Source organism: Ceratotherium simum, chromosome 19 (genome assembly GCF_057802395.1).
Source record: "Ceratotherium simum simum isolate JZ-2026a chromosome 19, ASM5780239v1, whole genome shotgun sequence".
In the NCBI taxonomy this organism is placed as follows: domain Eukaryota; kingdom Metazoa; phylum Chordata; class Mammalia; order Perissodactyla; family Rhinocerotidae; genus Ceratotherium; species Ceratotherium simum.
This window is the reverse complement of record NC_141918.1, coordinates 32,034,190-32,055,776: the sequence shown is the minus strand read 5'-3', so window position 1 is coordinate 32,055,776 and position 21,587 is coordinate 32,034,190. Positions and strand designations below refer to the sequence as shown.

At 40.2% G+C, this 21,587-nt stretch overlaps 2 protein-coding genes across 3 annotated transcripts in view; one reads left to right on the top strand and one right to left on the bottom strand.

Moving 5' to 3' along the window:
- FIG4 (FIG4 phosphoinositide 5-phosphatase) overlaps window positions 1–2,975 on the bottom strand; it is a 124,050-nt gene extending 121,075 nt beyond the window's left edge. For both annotated transcript variants that reach the window (XR_015555249.1, XM_004422205.3), the window contains exon 1: window positions 2,720–2,975. Coding sequence is in view for 1 of the 2 variants with exons in the window: in XM_004422205.3 (XP_004422262.1) it covers window positions 2,720–2,785 (66 nt within the window). In the remaining variant the exon portion in view is untranslated. The remainder of the gene's footprint in view (window positions 1–2,719) is intronic.
- Window positions 2,976–13,293: 10,318 nt separating this feature from the next.
- Window positions 13,294–21,587, top strand: part of AK9 (adenylate kinase 9) — a 117,698-nt gene continuing 109,404 nt past the window's right edge. The window contains exons 1-4 of the mRNA XM_087443988.1: window positions 13,294–13,417; window positions 14,714–14,777; window positions 16,538–16,590; window positions 16,689–16,785. Of these exons, the coding sequence (XP_087300114.1) occupies window positions 13,301–13,417; window positions 14,714–14,777; window positions 16,538–16,590; window positions 16,689–16,785 (331 nt within the window). The 5' untranslated portion in view covers window positions 13,294–13,300. The remainder of the gene's footprint in view (window positions 13,418–14,713; window positions 14,778–16,537; window positions 16,591–16,688; window positions 16,786–21,587) is intronic.

Below are 21,587 nucleotides of genomic sequence, written 5' to 3'. Positions count from 1 at the left end.
GTAATTTTGGAGCTGAGTGATGGATATATGGGAGTTTATTATACTATTCTGTTTACTTTGTATTTCCTTGAAATTTCCATAATAAAAAAGCTAAAGTCAAAAAACCAAAGACATACAAACCATAAATCCAATGTTCTAAATTATCTCATTCATCAGAAATACAATCACTTTGTCAAACTGCTATAAAAGTTTCTAATCATTTACTCTCAACTTCTACATGTAATTTGTTGCAGTCCAGTTACAAACTGTCTACACCTGGCACCACACTTTCAGTAGCACGGTCCTAATCTCTCTTTGCCTCATTTTTTTCTTCACTGGATAATAACAGTAGTAGTAACAACATTTACCTCTTAGAGGTTTTATGAAGATTAAATAATAAAAAATATGTAGGACCAGCCCCGTGGCTTAGCGGTTAAGTGCACGCACTCCGCTACTGGTGGCCCGGGTTTGGATCCCGGGCGCGCACTGACGCACCACTTCTCCGGCCATGCTGAGGCCACGTCCCACATACAGCAACTAGAAGGATGTGCAACTATGACATATAACTATCTACTGAGGCTTTGGGGAAAAAAAAGGAGGAGGATTGGCAATAGATGTTAGCTCAGAGCCAGTCTTCCCCAGTAAAAAGAGGAGGATTAGCACGGATGTTAGCTCAGGGCTGATCTTCCTCACAAAAAAAAAATATATATATATGTAAAGTGCTTCGAGCAGTGCCTGGCATAGAAGCATTCCATAAGCATTAGTTATTGTTCTCCTTAATACATCCCGCTACGGTTTTTTTGTGTTTAACTATTTAACTAAACAGGATCTATTTAGTTGCCAGTAATTTTATGCCTTTTTCTGAGTTATTTATATCCCTTAAACTTTGAACTTACTACTCAAATCTTTCTGCTTATGTTTTTAAGTCAAAAACATAAAAAAGAAGAATCATGTACTTTACTGATGAGGAAACTGAGGTTCAAAGATTAAATGCAGTAGACATTTCTCAGGGTGGTGGCCCAGGCCCAATCATTCCTTGAAACAAAGGGCTGGTTCCACAGACAAGTCCTTACCGCCAGACCCCTTCCTGGCCATGATGATTTGTCCACGCAGGGGCAGATTCCCAATCACAGCTGAGTCAATCAGATTCCTTCTCCCAGCACCTATGCTACATCCTTGGCAGCACTCTGAGAGGGTTCTCAAATGCTGCTGTCTTGTTCCTGCCTTTCTAGAGGCTGAGGAGCTAGACTCCTCCAATGATCCTATGCAACTGCTCCCCCAGCATCCTTCTGATGAACTCACCTTGAATCTCTAAGCTGGCCAGAGTTAGTTTCCACTACTTAGATGACTGAGAGGGGTTGCAACCACGTTCTAGAACACACATCTCTTTGGGTTAGCCCTTCTCAACCAGCATCTATTTTGCATCTGTTTGCAAGGCACTGTACCAGATCTGTGCTGTGAGGATCATCAAGGTTTTGACAGAAGAAGGGGTGGGACATTACAAGGAGAGAACAGCAGAAAAACACAGGACAGATATAGGGAATTGAAAGCAATACAATTTGACTGCAGAATAAGGCACAGAAAGGCACACAGTTAACCTAATAAATGTTTGCTAAATTGATATTATATTAGATATAAGACCAGACAGACAAGTTGAGGACAAATCATACATGGCTTTGAATGCCAAATTAAAGGATTCAGAGTTTACACTCCTCAGAACAGGGCCACTGAAGGTTTCTGAGCAGAAGAATTCTATAACATGAATTGTGTTTTAGAAAGAACACTAAACATCTTAGCCAGTCTTCATGAATGCTCAGCTTATTAACGGGCTGAAATTTCTGTGTTTTAAGTATAGTATTTATGTTTCTAACTAGGGACATTTACCAGCACATTGTACAGAAAGCAGAAAGTTCTGCTTCAATGTCAAATGATACTTCTCGATGACTCTCCTCAGAGAACAACTGATGATATTTGCAAATACAGTATACTGTATTAGATAATTTCATCTTCCAGTCTGGAGCTAATCAAATGAAGCTGTCAGCAAAATTAATTTAGGGTCAACAATGTTTGTACACTAATGATGGCCTCAGGCAGACACGCTATTAGAACCAGGTAATAACTGAGAAACCGTCAAGATAAGTATCTTCTTGTACTCTATCTAATGGAGACAACCCAAGTTTCACCGAATGTGCCTTATAAGCCACTCTAGCAAAAGGAAGAGTATTATGTAGGTTTCCAGCATATGCAATCTGGTTATCTTGAAGTGTAAAGTTATTTGAAAATAAAGAGAACCAAAAATTTCCCCAACAAAAGTGCACATAACTAGTATCAATCATAGTGAGGTATGGCATGGAACAGGAAAACTGACAAGTTACCGATTCACAGGTCAAAAATATTTTTTCGTACTCCTGCCTGTACTGTAACTAGCGAACTGCAGAACTCGAAGAGACTTTCTGAAAGTTGAAAAGAATCCAGTAACTTATACAGAACCTCATGAACAGTTTCTGAGATACCACAAGCACCCGTTTCCCATGTGTTCCAACTGTGGCTTTTAAGTGGAAATACGTACATGCAAAAGCAACAGCGCCCTGGATGCGAGAACAAGGCGAAGCCCCCTCAGGCACATGCCCCAGGGCTGGGATTAGGGAACTGGGGAGGGGGGATGCTGCCTCTGCCCTACAGCCTCACACCCACTCGGCCGCCATCCTCCCGCCCGCGCCCCGCCGCGCCGAGTACTCACAGCTCTGGTCTCGTACAGAACCAGCTTCTGGACCGAGCTGATGATGGGGGCGGCGGCCGCGGGCATGGCCGTAGGAAACCGGGGACCCCACCACACGGCACCAGGCCGCGGCCCAGGTTGCGGCAGCTTCCAAACTGCCCCCGGACAGCCGGAGAGAGGACACCTCAGCCCTTGAACACCAAATCCAGCCGGGAAACACACCACCTGGCTACTAAAGCTGTACGGGACCAGCTACAGCTCAGGTGTTTCCGGATCCCTGCGCCCCACCTCCAGGCAAGCCCCGCCCCAGGGACGTCGGGGGCGGGGCTGGAGGATATACCATAGAGAGATCGTGTAGAGGCTTCCAGAACCTGCGTGCTTCTAAAAGGGGAAGCGAGGGGCGCCATCTTGGATGAGGGCAGGAGAAAAAGTGGGCGGAGAGACGATCTCCCGGTTAATTCAGTCTCTCGTTTTGTCTGGTCCCTCTCTTTGGGAAACCGAGACGATTTAGGACTGGATTGCTTCTTTTAAAGAGGTCTCAGAGTTGCACAGAGATCCATTCCCAAGTTGGTCTTTTTTCCCCTGCCTACTTCTGCCCTTATTTTGTTGGAAACCTACCTGATGGTCCTTCACTGAATGTCGGCGTTTTTCCCCTCATGTCTCTTTGTTGTCTCTTATACCCTTATGAGGGTCAACCAAATATATTGTCCACAGCCTGTGTGGTTTAATGAATTTTTTTTTAATTACCTGAAGTTGGAAATTTTGGACTTTGCCACATATTTGTGTCTGAGACTGACTAACCATTTGTAAATTCTACAAATGGACGATCGAGTGTAGTGTAATGCAGTGTAGTGTAGCACTGGCTTTGGAGTCAGGCATTTCTGGGTTAAAAATAAGGGTTCTTCCATTTGATGTGTGTGAACATAAATGGGCAATGTATGTATGCACCCTCTCTGATCATCACCTTTCATATTTGTAAAAAGGAGTGTATTATAATTATGAATTCAAAATTAGCTGCGAAATTGAATATTTAAAATAAATCAGTAAATTACAGCCCCACCTCCCGAGGCTCCGCCCCGGAAGAGGTGCGCCGCCCGGCGTTCCCTAGGCAACCACTCAACAGATCTGAGAGTCCCGGGAGGCGGCTGTAGCCGGGCCGGTCGGGTCCGCTGGAGTCTGCTGCCGCCAGGTAAGTAGGGGTCGTAGACCACCACCTCGATGCATTTTGGTATGGATGGAATGGAATCCCACATCCTGCGGGGACCCCAGACCGGTTCTTTTTCTTGCAAAACTAAACTTCGGGATCGCTCCATAAATTCCACTTTTTAAAACCGCTTCCCCTTTCAACGACTAATGTCTTCATTCCACAAATATTTACTGAACACCTACTATGAGAGTATAAAATGTACTGGAGTGGCAGCTAATCTAGCCTAGGCAGAAGTGCTAGGTTTCCCAGGAGATTGGCCCCCAGTAAACCGCAGAACCCACTGCTAGAGGGTTTCTCAACTGCTAAAAATGTAAGGAAACTTTAAAAATTTTTATTGAATTATAGTATAAATACATAGTGTAATGTGATGTTAGAGATTATATTACATAGCATAATGTGATATTAGAGATTATATTGTAAATTCAAAATTGAGGAGTTATAACGTTTTTTAAAATAAATATTTGTTTATTTTAGTTTTATTTCATAGTTTGGTACTACTTTTATTAAGAACTAGAAAGATGGCCATGTAAGTTCTGGCATTTTACATTGGCTTGGATCTTTAACTGGGAAAAATATTTAGCTCTGTTTCTTAATGGAAACCAATTCTTCTGAATATGAGTAAAATATTTGCACAACGTTTTTATTTGGGATAACAACTCTTAAAATATCTGTAGAATTCTGGTTTTCAATATTTAGTTTTCAATTATTATATTATACTATAATTAAGCACTTCCATCTGAACTTGATCTTAGTTTGGTTCACCCAGAAGCAGATCCTGAGACAAAAATTTGAGAGCAAGTAGTTTATATGGGAAATAATCCCAGGAAACAACAGCAGGGAAGGGAAGAAAGCTAATAAAGGGAATATTATCAAGCAAATTTCTCTGTGGGCTGAATTCACTGGGGAATATTGGGATGTATGTCCCAGAGTTATTCCCTCTTAGGGGCAAGGGAGCTGGGGTATTTATTCACCAACTCCCATCAGTTATTGGCTGAGGCCTGCTATGGCAGAACATTAATTCCCTGGAACTTGAGTCTGCCCTGTCCTCAGGCAGACTAGGTTGTGGCAGCTGGAAAGAGCCCTTAAGCAAAGAGGCACACATGCTAGCAGTTAGAAGTCCATGCATGGAAAAGGTACATGTCAAGTGGATATGGACACTAATAGCATCTGCTACATTTCAACCTTTGCACCACTCATATCCACTCTTCCCCCACATTAAGTGCACACCATCCCATCAGTGATTCTCCAAGGTGGTAGTTGGTCCCAATTTCTAAAAGAAAAGGACTCACAAAAAGGTGATTAGTGGAACAAGCTACAGAATCCACTACTGCAGTTAACCCGAGGTCTATGACTGATCCTTCATCACTTCCCTCATCTACCAACCTTATAGATTTCCCTTACCCTTGGCCAGAACTTCTGCTGGTCTAAGTTGTTTTCCCAGTAGGGTAACCAGCCTTCATTCCTGAGGGGTGTAAGCCTCTGTTTACCATGTCCTTTTCAGGTTATGGTTGCTACAATTATCCATTCACTGGGCATGAAAGCATCAAGAGGAGTCTCAGAGAATCCCTGAGGTCAAGGCGTACATCTCCCTGCCCCAGTTATATAGCAGCAACCCTATCTCCACCTGCCAGTGCAATGACTCCTTATGGGCATGTGGAGCCAAGCATGACCAAGTGGCAGCAGCAGTTTTAGATTTAGTGAAACCTAACTAAGTGGGTCCCCTGATAGAAACCTCCCCCTCATCAAAACCGGGACCTCCAGTCCAGCAGAGCCTAAAGTTGTGAGGAAGGGCAGTGCAAATTCCTCATGTCAATCACTGAGAGTGATGGAGGGAGGGGCCACTGCTGCTTCCAACCCTTGGTTCAATGCATATTTCTCATTTTGAAGTACAGTGTCTCAATCCCACACAATCACAAACTGGTACTTTAGCTGTACCTTTAAGAGGCCATTCCAACATTCTGTCAGACCAGCAGCTTCTAGGTGAAGTGGTATGTGGGAGGATCAGTGGATCCCTCTTATCATAACTCCTTTACTGCAAAGAAGGTCCTTTGATCCAAGGCAATGTTATATGGCATCCCATGATGATAAACGAGACACACTCCAAACAGTCAGATAGTGGTGCTGGCCAAGGCACTGTGGGTAGGGAAGGCAAACCCATACTAGGAACACACGTCAGCTGCTGCCCTCTCCAAGGTGAAGGGGTCCTGTGTAGTCAGTTTGTCACTGAATAGATGTACCGTATTGAGGGCTCAGCCTCAATCTCTGCTGCAGACAGGTAGGACATTCAGCAGCAGTAGTAGGTAGATCAGCCTGATGAGAGGAAGCCTTGTTGAGCCCATACATAGCTTTCATCACCTCCATCCCTGCCACCATGCCTACTCCATTTATGAGCCCATTATACAGGTACCGAGGTGACCGAGGATGGAGACTGGTGGGCATCTACTGGATAATCATCCTGTCTACCTGGTTGATCAGGCCTCTTCTGAGATGGATGCTTTGTGAGACACAAAGATCCACATATTTTCTGTCCACTAGTAGTTTTCTATGCTCCATAACAGATTACCACAAATTTAGCAACTTAAAACAACACACGCTTATTATCTCACAGTTTCCATGTCCAAGAGTCCTGGCGTAGCTTAACTGAGTCCTCTGCTTAGGGTCTCACAAGGCTGCAATCACAGTGCTGACTGAGCTGTATTTTCATCTGGAGGCTCAACTGGGGAAGAATCCACTTCCGAGCTCATTCAGATTGTTGGCAAAATTCATCTCTTTGTGGTGGTAGAACTGGGGTCCCAGTTTTCTTACTGGCTCTTGGCCACGGGCTGCTCTCAGTTTCTGGAGGCCACCCACTGTTCCTTGCCCTATGGTCCTTTTACAACATGACAACTTACTTCTTCAAAGCCAACCAGGGAGTCTCTCTAGTCTGCTAAGATGGAGTCTTATATAACATAACATTATGATAGGAGTGACATTTCTATTACCTTTGCTGTATTTAGAAGCAAGTCACAGATTCCAACTGCGCTCAAGGGAAGGGACTTACACAAGGGTGTGACTCATTAGAGGTCACCATAGAGTGTGTTCGCTACACCACCCTCATAGGTCCATTCACATGCTTCTTCCCCAGAACTCTTTTTCTCTTATCTTCTGATCTTGCTCCTACCAGGCCCTTGACCAAGCCATTCAGCATTGTCCTCCAAATTAAGGACTTAGAAATACTGCTTAAAGCTCTGCTCGCCAGGAGGATTTCCCCTAATCTCCGTCTTTCAGGCCTACACTTGAGTGGGACTAAGGTCTGGAATCATTCCATTTACAGTTTGTACCAATATATCATGATTCATTCTTGATTTTTTTTTTTCATTTTCTATCAGCTGTTCCTAGGGAATTCCATATGAAATGTGAGGTGAAGGAGAGACATTGGTGAGCAAGAGATAGGTGACATGGGGGTCTGGACTGCTTGTTTATGAAACTTATTTGTACCCTCCAGACTTGCTTGGGCCTGATCCCAATGTGCCATTTTTATCGTTCAGTGCATTACTGCTGTGCCTGCCCAACTTTAGGACTTGATCTGTCTGACATACCCAGCTCATGATGGGCACTTCCAGTTGCATAGTCTCCTGATGTCCTGTGGCCAGGCATTCATTCTCTCCCAGAGCCCAGGAGCATGCCAGGAGCTGCTTTTTGAATGGGGAATTGTTCTCAGCTGCAGGTGGCAATGATCTACACTGAGAGGTTCCTCTTGTGGCTTTCCTAAGACTCCAAAAGATATCCTTCCCTACCACAGCTACCTCTAACATTGTGGGATCTGGCCAGGTATGTGGCCCAAGAAGCAAGGCCTCTGATGCCATAGCCTGAAACTGCTACAGAGCTGTCTTTGCTCTGGGCCTCATTCAAAACCCATTAAATGGATTAGAACAGTATTCCCAAGTGTGCTACATGCTGTCTCCCAAAACTAAAGAGACTTACAAAATACTGCACCTCTTTTATAGAGGTAGAAGGTATAAGGTACAATAACTTGTCTTTACCTTGGAGAGAACGTCTCAGAATGTCCCAGACCACCGACCCTTTAAAACTTCACCAAGTAAGAGGCGCTTGAATCTTTGTAGGTTTATCTCCCACTTTCTACGGCTCATGTGTCATGTGAGGGCATCCAGAACAGTTACCACTTCCTGTTCGCCAGGGCTGATGTTGTCGGTGCTGCAGATCAACAAGACCTCTTTGTTGTACTACATTTGTTACAAAGAACAGGAGAGTCCCGGGGTAAGACCGAATGTCCATTGCTGACTTTTCTAAGAAGATACAAACTGCTTCTGAGCCTCTTTCCTGGTGGGGATTGAAAAACATGCATTTGCAGATGAGCAGCTGCACACCAAGTACAAGAAGCTGTGTTGGTCTAGTAAAGATGTCATCTCTACAGCAGTTGTAATTGGGGTACCACTTGGTTACGTTTACAGTGTCCACTATCATCTGTCATGATCTATCTGGTTTTTGCAAACACCTAGACTGGAGAATTAAGCAAGACTATGCATCTTTTAAATAGTTTTGGATAACACTCTTCCCTTTCGTTCAGAACGATCTACTATTGTTTATCTTGCCCAGGGGCAGAGGAGCAGATATTAGTTTCATGAGTTTATTTCACCTTTTCTACCGCAGTGGCCCTTACTCCACAGGAAGGGAGCTACTGTGAAGGTTTTGCCACCCACAATCCCTGTTATGCACTCAGGGACCAGGAAAATAACCATGAGGTGATCCCACTGACCCTTTGGATGCACTGTACAGACTTGAGCCAAGACTCCTTTTATTACTGGTTCTTCATTTGCCCTCACTCTAACAGGGGGCCATGATGGCATTTTGTTTCTTTTTGTGTGTGTGTGAGGAAGATCAGCCCTGAGCTAACATCCATGCCTATCCTCCTCATTTTGCTGAGGAAGACTGGCCCTGAGCTAACATCCATGCCCATCTTCCTCCACTTTATGTGGAACGCCACCACAGCGTGGCCTGACAAGCGGTGCGTCAGTGCGTGCCCAGGATCCGAACCCGGGCCACCAGCAGTGGAGCACGCACACTTAACCACTACGCCACAGGGCCAGCCCCTGTGATGGCATTTTGGATCTGTTGGTGTTGAAGTCAGCTCAGACCCTGTACCCTATCACCCTTGAAAGAAGAGGATATTCCCACTTCCATAGTGTATTTTTCTCCAGTTAATGGTTGTAGGTTTTCTTGGACAAGGATTGGGGAATCCCTATCATAAAAACTTGTTACAGTGTTATAGGGTCCATCCTCAAGGGCTCCTTGCTTCTCCTTCAGTAAACGGGCTCTGGAGCTAAGAACTGGGCAAGGAATCATGATTTTCCACTGTGACTGCTGACATCAGCCTTTGGTTCACTAGTCCTTTATTGTTTTTAGAAACGTAAGTTAATCAACAGTTTCCTTGACTGCTCAACTGTCTCATCCCTAGGAATCCCATGGTTTATCAGCAGCCACAGATCTCTGTTGGTCTTACTTGTTGCCATTCTGGGCTTGCTGCCAGTTATGGTAATTATACCTACTTGCTTCTGCTGCCACCTGGCCTCTGTGTTCTACCAGACCCAGTCACTCCCACAGACACATGGGAACCCAGTATTATGGTAGTCTCTCCCTACCTTCAAACCTGCCCTAAAAAAGACAGTCACCACTGAGCTTCTTAATGATGCCAGTGCTCCCTTACTAGTTCATTCTGTAATGCCTTAAAGGAGTGTCCTCTGGCCATCCCAAAGACCAGAGTTGGCTGATGAGTTCTCTGGCCTCATATAATAAATCCATTTAACATGTCACCTTTGTGAGCCTTTGACACCTTCCTCTGTACTCTGCCAAGGCAGTTCCGGCATTTCCACCTCATTTACTATACAGTCCGTTGTCTTTTTCTGAGTTTCAAGGAGCCTTACCAGCAGTGAATTAGGACCCACTTCAGGTGTCCTAGCCGGGATGTTAAACCATGAGTCATGGGAGAGAGCCTACATGTCAATAAACTCTTACCTGTCTACATTCCCCGGCCTGGCATCCTCAAGATCTTTTCCCAGGCATGTTCTCCTAGTTCCTGTTGGTACATGATAGCCAGGCCCTGCAGCTCTTTAGGTGCATAATACATTTCTTCCTGTACCAGCGCCTCGCCAGTTGAGCTGGGCTGACACTTGACCCCAGTTATTGCTCCAGAAGCTATGAAGGAAGGTGAAGACAGATCTTGTGTAGGGCAAGCATTGTCTTCTGAGGCATCTGCTTCAGGTGAGGCAAGAAGAGGCTGCTCTCTTCCAGAAATGAGGAGAGGGTTACTTCTGTTAATGCAGAGCATTCAGGGTATTCTTGGGGTTCAAGGTACTTAGCCATCTACCTAGATCTCCCTATTCCAGGCCTTAGAGTCCTGGTTTTAGTGTACTTAATAGAGACTCTTTAATAAATGCACTCTCTCTCTAAAAGGTTTAGATGCATTTGCCCCTTTATAACTACATTTTATAGTAGCATTTCTTATTTTTCTGGTATTAAAAAAATACTTGAGGGGCCAGCCCGGTGGCATAGCAGTTAAGTGTGCGCACTTCGCTGCGACAGCCGGGGGTTCAGATCCCAGGCGCACACCGACCCACTGCTCGTCAAGCCATGCTGTGGCGGCGTCCCATATAAAGGAAGGACGATGGGCACAGATGTTAGCCCAGGGCCAGTCTTCCTCAGCAAAAAGAGGAGGATTGGCGACAGATGTTAGCTCGGGGCTGATCTTCACACCCACAAAAAAAATTACTTGAATTTTCAGCCCTTTGGTTCATGAAGTTTTCATCTCAAATCTTTTTAATGTGCTAGTAATATTTTTTACTATGTCTTGTTTCATAATGACATCTTAAAATAATATTGGTATATTAAGCCTATTTGAATATTCCTAATTTCCACAGAGAAATATGACCATATCTCATTTACCTAGAAGCATATAGCCCCCTCAATCTATTTTTCATGAACAATGTTCCAGACCACTGGGACATAGTTTTGTTCTATTTTTGAAGTCTGCTCATTGAAGTCTTTTCATAAGTTGGTGTAATTTTTCTATAAATGGCTTGTATATCTTTTGTTATATTTAATCCTGGTTACTTTATATTTTTGCTGCTAAGATATGTCATATTTATCTTTGGTTACATTTTATAGCTATTTTTGGTGTATAGAAATGCAGCTAAATTTTATATAATGATTTTGAAGCCAGTAAATTGGACTATCTCATTAATTCTTAAGAGTTTATCTGTAATATATTTGGGGTTTCTATGTAGACAATCATATCAACTGGAAATAATTACAGTTTTCTTCCTTTTGTCTTAAAAAGAAGATTTTTAATATTTAATCATTAAATATAATGTTTGTCTTTTGTTCATACTCTTTTTTTTTTTTTTTGAGGAAGATTGGCCCTGAGCTAACATCTATTGCTGATCTTCCTCTTTTTCTTTTTTCTCCCCAAAGCCCCAGTACATAGTTGTGTATCATAGTTGTAAAGTTGTAGCTCTTCTATATAGGATGCCACCTCAGCATGGCTTGATGAGAGGTGAGTAGGTCCGCCCCCAGGATCTGAACCAGTGAATACTGGGCTGCCAAAGTGGAACACATAAACATAACTGCTACGCCACCAGGCCGGCCCCTTGTTCATACTCTTTATCAAGTTAAAGATGTTTCCTTCTATTTCCAGTTGTTAAGAGTTTTATCTTTTATTAATCATTAAAGAATGTTGAATTGTCTCTATACTTTTCCTACATCTATTAATATTTTTCTCTTTTAATTTATTTTGATATGATAAATTAATTTTTTATATTAAACCAGCCTTGAATTCCAGAGGAAAACCCAACTTGGTCATGATGTTATCTTTTTTATATATTGCTGGATTCAATTTGCTAATCTTTTGATTATTTGAATATTTGATTTTTAGAATCTTGTTCATGAGTGAAAGTGGCACATAATTTTGCTTTTTTGCATTATTCTCTTGCTTAGATATCAAAGTTATGTGAGACCCGTAAACTGATATAAGAAGTCCCCACTTTATCTTTTCTCTGAAAGAGTGTCTGTAAGATTGTAAGACTTGGAGCTCTGCAATAAAACCATCTGGTTTCTTTGTGGGAATATTTTTAGTTACTGACTCAGTTTCCTTCATGGTTATAGGACCACTCAGGTTTTCTTTTTTTCTTGAGAAGCTGATTTTTCTAGGAATTTATCAATTTTGCTTAAGCTTTCAAATTTATTTCGGATAACTCTGTTTATGATATCTTTTTATTATCTATATAATATCTGCAGTATTATTATCCCTGTGGTCTTTTCTTCTTTCTATGTCTAATATTCTTTAATCAAGTAGACAATAAATCAGTAAGTATTATGGAAGATTTAACCAATACAATTCACAAACTTGATGTGAACAACATTTAAAGAACACTACATCAAACAAATGTAAATTGCATGTACTTTTCAAGGATACAAGGAAATTTTTTGAAAATTACCATGTGCTAGGCTGTAAGACAAGCCTCAACAAATTTCAAAAAATTAATATAATATGGAGAACATTCTCTGGTTATAGTGAAAGTTAGAAATAAACAAAAACATATAAAAATCTTAGTTTTGAGAAGAGAACATACTTCTAAAAAACTAATGTCTAATATTGTTTAATTGTGCCTTCTATTGTCTTTTCTTAATCCATCTTGACAAAAGTTTTCTATTTATAAGTCTTTTTAAAATACTACTATTTAGTTTTGTTGACTGTCTTTATATAATGTTTGTTTTCTATTTTATTAATTTTTAAAATATATTTTTCCTGTTTTTCTAACTTCTTAAGTTGCGAGCTTAGCTCATTACTTTTCAGACTTTCTTTGGTTCTAATGTAAGTATTTAAGGCTTCTAAATAGTACTTCAGCTATATCTTATAAGTTTTGCTATATATTAATTTCTTATTTTTCAGTTCTACATATTTTCTAATTTCCATTAGGATTTCTTTTAGAGACATTAGTAGTCCCTACACACATATACGTACACAAATATATATGTGTGTGTATGTATAACATTTAATTTGATCTTTAATGGAATATACATATCGTAACATATATGTGTATGTACATAAATGTATTTTTTCCTTAATTTAGTCTTTCGGGAACACTTTGTTTTAGCTGACTTTTATATAGCATATAGCTGGATTTTGCTTTTTGTCTCCAACTAAGAGGCTACCATTATTTTAATAAATGAGTTTAACTTATTTGTGATTATTAACAAAATCCATATGCTTAGTGATGTGGAATGGCTTCTGAGCTAAGTAAATTCCCAGGATATTCTAGTTCTCCCCAACCTGCCTGCCTGTTCCAACTAAATTAGGCACTTTAACAATCTTACCCTTTCTTGTTGTAGTATTTTGTATTATGACTTCTCAAGAGAAAACAGAAGAGCATCCTTTTGTAGATATATTTAATGAAGATGAAGCTGAAAAAAACTTTCTCTTGTCTAAACCTGTTTGCTTTGTTGTATTTGGGAAACCAGTAAGTTATCTCTTTTAACTTATTATTTAATATAATTTTTTTTATTTTTTAAATCTTAATCTTATGTTACCCTACAAGAATGAAAACTACATAGTGTGCTATTTTTTTTGAGTGTTTGTTAGACTTTCATTGTATGACTTAAAATCTGATATAATATTGGTTGTAAATTCATAACTTTCCCTCTTCTTATACACTATAATTGAAAAGGAACGTAGGTTGTATTTATCTTTGTTTTTACATTATGAAAAAATTAACTCATTAAACCACGGCAACACGACAATTGTTAGTAGTATGTGATCCAAGGTTCTTTCAGATTCAATTTTCATGTAAAACTTTCTGTGAAATTTGTTTTGAGGCTCTCTGGATATGTGAAGGTGGGACACTATAGGGATGAACTGGGAGGTTCTCCCATTAGTATCTGAAACTACTGAGAGGCAGTGTGCCTCACCTTTACCCATGTGCGTTAGTGGACCTATGTATTGTATTTCCACAAAACAGGAAGAAACCAAAAATGGCTGTCATAAGCTTGACTTCCTAGGTAGTTCTAGTAAGGACCTCTAGATAAGAGCTATTTTCAGCCATTGAACTAGTTGGCAGTTACCATTAGAGGGCCTGAGCAGGTTAATTAAAGATCCTCTCCGGAACAGCAGAGACTAGGGGCTAGATCCTGTCCTTGACTCAATTTTATATGAACACTGGGACAGGTACCAAGAAATGGTTCTGATAACTTTTATTATGTTTCTAAAAACATAATAGTTTTGAAAGTCAACAGTGAAAGCAATCAGATGCAAATGTTACTTCATTAAAGTGATCTTTCATCTTTAACATATGATGCTTTTCAAAGATGTCTGTTAAGAAGGAATTTTTTTGCTCTGAAAACTTGCTAAAGGGAACTCTGTCCAAACATTCATGATTATAAACTTTAGGAAGGAAATAAAATGATGAATCTCAATGTAATCACAATGATTTGTATTCAAAATTACAAAATCTGACAATCAAAAGAGTACAATACTTGGAATACCATTATAGTACAGTTTCCTGATTTCAGGGCAATTTTTTTAATTAAAAAAATTGTATTTAAATCACTTCATAAAATGTGACAAATGTGACAATTAGTAGAGAAAAATGAAGCTATAAATATCTAGGGTCTCTTTTCATTTATTTTGTGGGAAAAAAATTTACTTGATAAACATTGATATAATAGTAATCATTAATAGAATCTTTGAAAATAAGAATATCTGTTTTGCTGGCAAATAGCTGTTCTATTGGGTTTTAAATAACATCTTTCTTTTTAAGGGGGTTGGGAAGACAACATTAGCCAGTCAGATAACACAGGCATGGAAATGTATTCGTGTAGAAGGTAAATTTTACCTTTTTTCCCTAATATTTTATTATAAAAACTTTCAAATTATTCATAAAAATGTAAAGAATTATAAAGTGAACACCTGTATACCCATCTACCCACCATCCAGATTCTATGATTAACATTTTGTTATATTTGCTTTATCACACATCACTATCAACCCAGTGAATATTATCTTTATGATGACATAAAATATGTTTGCCCTTCTGTTAGTCCTAGGTTTGTTCATAGAATTTAAGAGGGTTTATGAAATGCCTTTGACTCCATTCTGCTTCTCCAATTCTCTAATTCCATAATTTAAAACTATCAGAGATATGTGTGTTTTGGATGTCTCCCTATGAAAGATGAGAAGAAAAGGATCTCTCAGAGCTGCTCTTAGGAGCATTTTCCAGGACTTAATTATCTTGAATGATAAATTTTATTTTTTGTTATTTATAAATTGCTTTGCATTCTTTGCAATATGTGAAACAAGGATTAATATCTTTGTATATAAATATTCTTTTAATCGATAAAACTATTTATGCCCTAAAAGAAAAATAAACAAAAGAATCAATCGGCAATTCATAAAAGTAAAAATAAAAATGGACAAATATAAGAAAAAAGAGCTTAACCTCATTGTTATTCAAAGAAATGCTAACTAAAATAACATTGATCCTATCAAATTGGCAATGAATCTTTAAAGTTTCTACAATCGTTGTTGGCAAGGATGTTATGAAATGAGCATTCCACATGCTGTTAGTGAAATTATGATCTGGTACAATGTGGGGAGAGGACAATTCAGTAACATGTAATATACACACATACAAGAAAACTTTAAAGTTTTCCTCTTTCTTTGATCAAAAAACAAAATCCACTTGTAGGAAATCTTAAAGAATACCAAACATTCCATAGATTATTAGCATCTGGGGGCATAATTCAGCTCATGGAGCCTCCCCTAGGTCATGCCCCTGTCATTTCTATCCCAGGATGTCTTCCATCAAGGGGTAGAATATTTCGTCTTAGAAAGGAAACACATCATTGGAATTTCAGCCTCAGGACCCCTTTTTCTAATCAGTGTTTATCTATTTTAACATTTCTTGATGCGTCCTTTCCTTTTATATGATCAGTGTGAAAAAATTAATGGGCTCTGGATATAACTATATGATTAGGAAAGTATCTGGACTAATACGGTCATGCATTACTTAACGACGGGGTTATATTCTGAGAAATGTGTCTTTAGGCGATTTTGTCATTGTGTGAACATCATAGAATGTACTTACACAAACCTAGACGGCATAGCCTACTACACACCCAGGGTATATGGTACTAATCTTATGGGGCCACCATCGTACATGCAGTCTGTCATTGACTGAAACGTCATTATGCAGCGCATGACTGTAATACTAGTGTATACTTTTGTACGATACTCTCCAATTTCCAAATCACTATCATATACACAACCTCATTTCGTCCTCACATTCTCTTGCATCCTACACGATGCATAAGCATGCAAGGCACAGAGGTGTTTAGGAAGTTAGGTTTCCCCTGATCTTTTGGCTAGTGAGTGACAGAGACAAGTTCTCTGTAGAGTACAAGAATTCTGCTGCCTCATACTTTGGTTAAGCTTAAATGACACAATGTGTATAAATGTGCTTTGCAAACTCTAAATTGACATACAAATGTTAATCTTTGTTACCAGTTACAAAATACATGAATGTGTTTCTTAATCTGGCAATTCTAATACCATTTTGTGCTAATATTTTGAATTCATATTTTAGCTTTACCAATTTTGGAAGAACAGATGGCCAATGAAACCCAACTGGGAGTTATGGTAAATAAGTCTAAGTTTCAAAGTTATTATGATTTTTTTTTTAAATCTCTGTATCACAGATATTTTATACAATAATGTACAATATCTCTGCTTCTTAGTTGCAATCCATGCTGGTCAGTGGTCAGAGCATTCCAGATGAACTTGTCACAAAGCTGATGTTGGAGAAGCTCAACTCCCTAGAAGTCTCTCACTTTGGTATGTTTATTTTTATACGTCGGTGGCTATCAAAGCAGCCTTAAAACTCATGCTTTATCTGAGGCACAAATAATTTCTGGAGTCGCTCTTTCCTTTGCCCTGGCACAGGAATCTCAGAGTTTGTATTCAGTTGAGCAGCACAGATGGTTTTATTTACTTCTTGACTTGTTTTTATTCTTCAGATTCTACATTAAAAATTTTTTTTAAGTTTTTATGATCCAATCTTCTTTTAGCATCATGTTATCCAGCTAAACCATCAACAATCTGCTGTGGTCCTTCTCGTGGTGCTGACAGCCTCTGCTGACTGCTTTCCCAATCACCCTGAGTTTTATTACTAAGTTCTGTCAAGGGTTGGGTTTCTCTGCATTAATCCACGCTTATAAGGCAGGAAGGGGAACTGGAATGACACCAGCCTATCTTCTGGCTCCAAATATTGGCAGGCTTCAGCCTGTTCATCCAGTCTACCCTCTGACTCTGGACCCGAGAAGTCAAACAGATGCTGAGCAGGGACTTTGGACCTAATTTCTCAAGACAAAGACTCCTTAAACTCAGAATAACTAAAAAGAAAAGAGCAAACTCTCTGAAATTGGCAAATGAAGGGAGGAAGAAGAAAGATGCACTTGGGAGAAAATCATCCACCTGAAATAGATTTATTGAATGAAAAAAGAAAAATTTAGAAAGCTGCTTTATATTCTCAGTAAGTTAAGAGAGGACATTGTGACTATTAAGAATACAGGGATTAAAATAAAGTGCAGTAAAGTAAAAACCGTGATTGCTGAAGCAAATCAATAACGGAAGAAACCAAAGCAGACTTGTCACTGCAAACTATATCTGTATTGTCTATATCTATAGGTAGAAAGATCTCTCTCTATATAGATGATATATAGAATGAACTATATCTATTAATTTATGTATAGATATGTATCTCTATATCATCTCTGTATATTACATACACACACACACACACACACAGTCTACCTATCTATCTATCCATCTATCTATTGATCTGTGATAAAGAGGATGAACTTGGGAAAAACACTCAGAATGTAAGAGCTTAAATGAGTGAAAAAGTAAAAAGGACAATCACAGAATTCCCATGTAGGTCAATAAATGACCTCAAAAAGCATAGTAATTGAAACTGAAGCATGTATAAAGGTAGGTAGGCGAATATCTTTTTGTTTATACTTTATCTCACCTTACCTCTTGAAAAGTTTGGAGTGATTTACATAGCTACAATAAGATGGCCTAAATTATAAGTATTGACAAAAAGAGAAGGAAAAAAATGAAAAAAAAAAAAACCTATTCAGCTATTCCATTCTCAGTGTTCATAACCTTTTTAACTACTTATTATAGAAAATTTCAAACAAAAGTAAGGAGATTGATATAAAATCCCCCATGCGTCCATCACCCAGCTTCAACAATGACAACTCTTGTCTAATCTTGTTTCGTGTATACCTCTACCCACACCCCTCCCCCAATCTACTTTATTTTAAAGCTCATTCATATTATATCAATTCATCTGCAAATGTATTAGTATGTATCTCAAAAAGATAAGGACTCTTTTAAAATCTATTATCACATTACTATTATCATACCTAAAAAATTAATAATAAATCATCTACCAACCAGTCTGTGGTCAGATTTCACTATTTGCCTCATATTTTTTCTAGTTTTTTTTTTTTGGAAGTAGGATCCAACCAGGTGTATTGCAATTGATTGAATATGTCTCAAGTCCCTTGTAATGTATAATTTCCCCTACCTCTTTCTATCATCTTGTGTTTTCTCTGTTGAAGAAACTCGTTATTTATCTTTTAGAGTTTCCTACCTTCTGGTTTTGCTGATTGCATCCTCTGGTATCATTTAATGTATTCCTCTTTCCCCTAGACTTCCTGTACACTGGTACTTGTCCTGGGAGCTGGCAAAGGAAAAGTGGAATAAATAATTTCTTGAGTCTGAGGGCCACACAATCAGCATGCACTTGCATAGCTCACATCTGGACTCATTTCAAGGCTGCATGGAGGCAGGACCTAGAGTTCCTTCTGCCCAGACTCCCCTCACCTGTCTTATAGCATCCTCAAAGGAATTTCTTTGGAACAGTTTGAAAGTCTCTGCTCAGCAAGGATTCTTTCTGATGTTTGGTCTTACCCAGCAGCCTAGGAGATGGTAGAAGCAAAATTGGAAGTGAAGGGTTTTCAAAACAGGGATATTAACTTGGATCAGGAGCTAGGTGAGGCTGGGTAATTGATGACTCCAGAATCCCTAAAGACAAATGTGTGCTGCTGGGGACACTGCATGGTAGAGTACAGCCAAATTCAATCATAATTTTTTTCTGTACCAGAGCCCTTTTATACTAGGAGCTTCTATTGCTATTTAGAAGGGAACTTACACAATCTATAATTATAATCCTTTCATTCACAACCCTTCGTGCTGTGTTTGCCTTGAGTCAAAATCAGTTTCCATGGACTATATCCTCACTCAAGAGAAAAAGGTAGAGTCAATGCCTGGGCATCCTGAGAAGCCCCTCTCTGCTGCCTGCTTCTAGAGTCCAGAAAAACTCATTTTCCCCAGTAAGTAAAGGATGATCTTGTAAGTCATTGGTCACTAATGTGTCCACTCATGTTAGGCTGGCCTGAGGTCAGATAGATATCAGGGCAGGATGGACACCAAGCTACCCAATGTCTCTGAATCTCTCATCACTTCAATCTGAAAGCAGTAGCATGCCATCTTCAATTCTGCGGAAATAGGGAATACCTTCTTCTTCTCACTGTGCCAGAAAGTGGAGGCAAAGTGATAGTATGGGCTAGTGGGTTTCCCCTGGGTAGTCACGTGGACAGTCTTTCAGTTTTCCCTTGGTGGGGATGATGCAGGCTGGGCACTAGCCTGCGGAGTGCCTACTCTGCCTATGATGGTACATGCAGAGCCTTGAAGCAAGGAGTGGCATGGGATCCACCATTCCTCCATCTTCAGCATGGAGGGCAGGGACTTGGGAATGGTGTCAAGGAGATGTGGGACATGAGGGGGAGTCCTCATCCATGCTTCCATCATCATATATGTCTCTGAGATTAGAGAGGTCCACAGTGGGCTCAGCAGCTGTGGTCTGTCTACAAAGAAGTATCCCCCTGAAATCTTCCCAGAATTAAGTCTAGAGAACTAAGTTATTCCACTTTAAATCTTCACTGGTGAGACACACTTAAGTGACATAACTGTGTCTCCCACATGTCTTCCGTAGATACATTCTTAGGTTCTGGATATGATGATACTGGCCACCTCTCAATGGGGAGAGCCCCAAAATCCACTGCTCAGAATATTCAGGACCAAATAATGGCCTATCAGGACAGAGCCAGACCCCATGGAAACAACCCACTCTTCTGCTGCCTCCACCAAGATAGAGACCAAGTATGAACCTCATTCAGATATACACGTATCCTTGAGGTTTAGCATGCCTACAAACAGTTGCACCTAGAATGCCTGGTAAGCTCTCCAGGCAGTGGCAGTGGTTGTAGTAATACACAGGGTGCTAGAGAGCACAGCACACAGAGTGCTGAGTGTCTGTCTGTCATCTACTTGTGATACATAGACAGTGGGCAGTGTTGCCCACAGGGGAAATGGGAGAGAACTATCGTGTAATCCCTTATTGCTTAGAAGGGGAGGACACAAACTCTGGAGACTGACTGGTCTCTGGAAATGTCCCATCAGGAGGAGTGAGCAAGGGTTGAATTCAATCTAGGGCTAGGCCAGGCAGTCCCCTTTACCACAGTACTCTGCAATGCATCAGACCAGGGGGTTAATGCCAGCCATCACATTCCAGAGGAGGCACTGGTCAAACTCTTGACAACAAGTTCAGATACGGTTGTTTATCAAGTGGGGGCTAGATTAAAAAGGAGCCAAGCCAAACTAGGGAAGTTCAGAGCCAGGAGAGCAAAAAGCAAGAGCAGCAGGAGGAGGCAAGCAGAGAAAAGTCTGGCCCGGTCCCTGAGACGGTGCCAATAAATGCGTTGACTCTATTTTTGCAGGGTGTGTCGGCCTCATTTAAAGAGCCTCAAATAGAGTGGATGCCTTAGGATACCGCCATTATTTCAAAGGGTTTCAAAGACAACAGCAAGAGCAAATAAGCCAAGTTGGAAAGTAAGGATTATAGCAATACAGGAGACAATTGTGATTATAGCTCGTATATCCAAAACCAAGATAACAGGTCTCCCTTTCTGCCTTTTGAAGTTAAACTGCTTAGGATTGCTTCTCTGGATGGTGTCCAACACATAGTTAGCAGAAAGTAAAGTGTTTGAAAAAGCTGAGGAGAAATTGGCACACGCCTAAGCATTTAGTGAGATTTTGGATTACCGTGATAGTCGTTGGTCTGCTTTTTAAAAATAAAAGATTGTTGGGCTGGCCCCGTGGCTTAGCGGTTAAGTGCACGCGCTCCACTGCTGGCGGCCCGGGTCCGGATCCCAGGCGCGCACCGACACACCGCTTCTCTGGCCATGCTGAGGCCGCGTCCCACATACAGCAACTAGAAGGATGTGCAGCTATGACATACAACTATCTACTGGGGCTTTGGGGGAAAAAAAAATAAAATTATAAAAAATAATAATAATAAATAAAAATAAAAATAAAAAATTGTAATCAGCATGTTCATAAGTGAGGATTTTGAGGTTGGCTTTTTAGACACATTCATTCATCTGTGCTTAGTACCTTTATTTTATTATACTCTTCTAGGCAGTTCTAGAAGAATAGCAGCTCTCAAACTTTTTGGCCTCAAGACTCCTTTACATTTATAAGAATTGTTGAGGCCCCAAAAGAGCTTT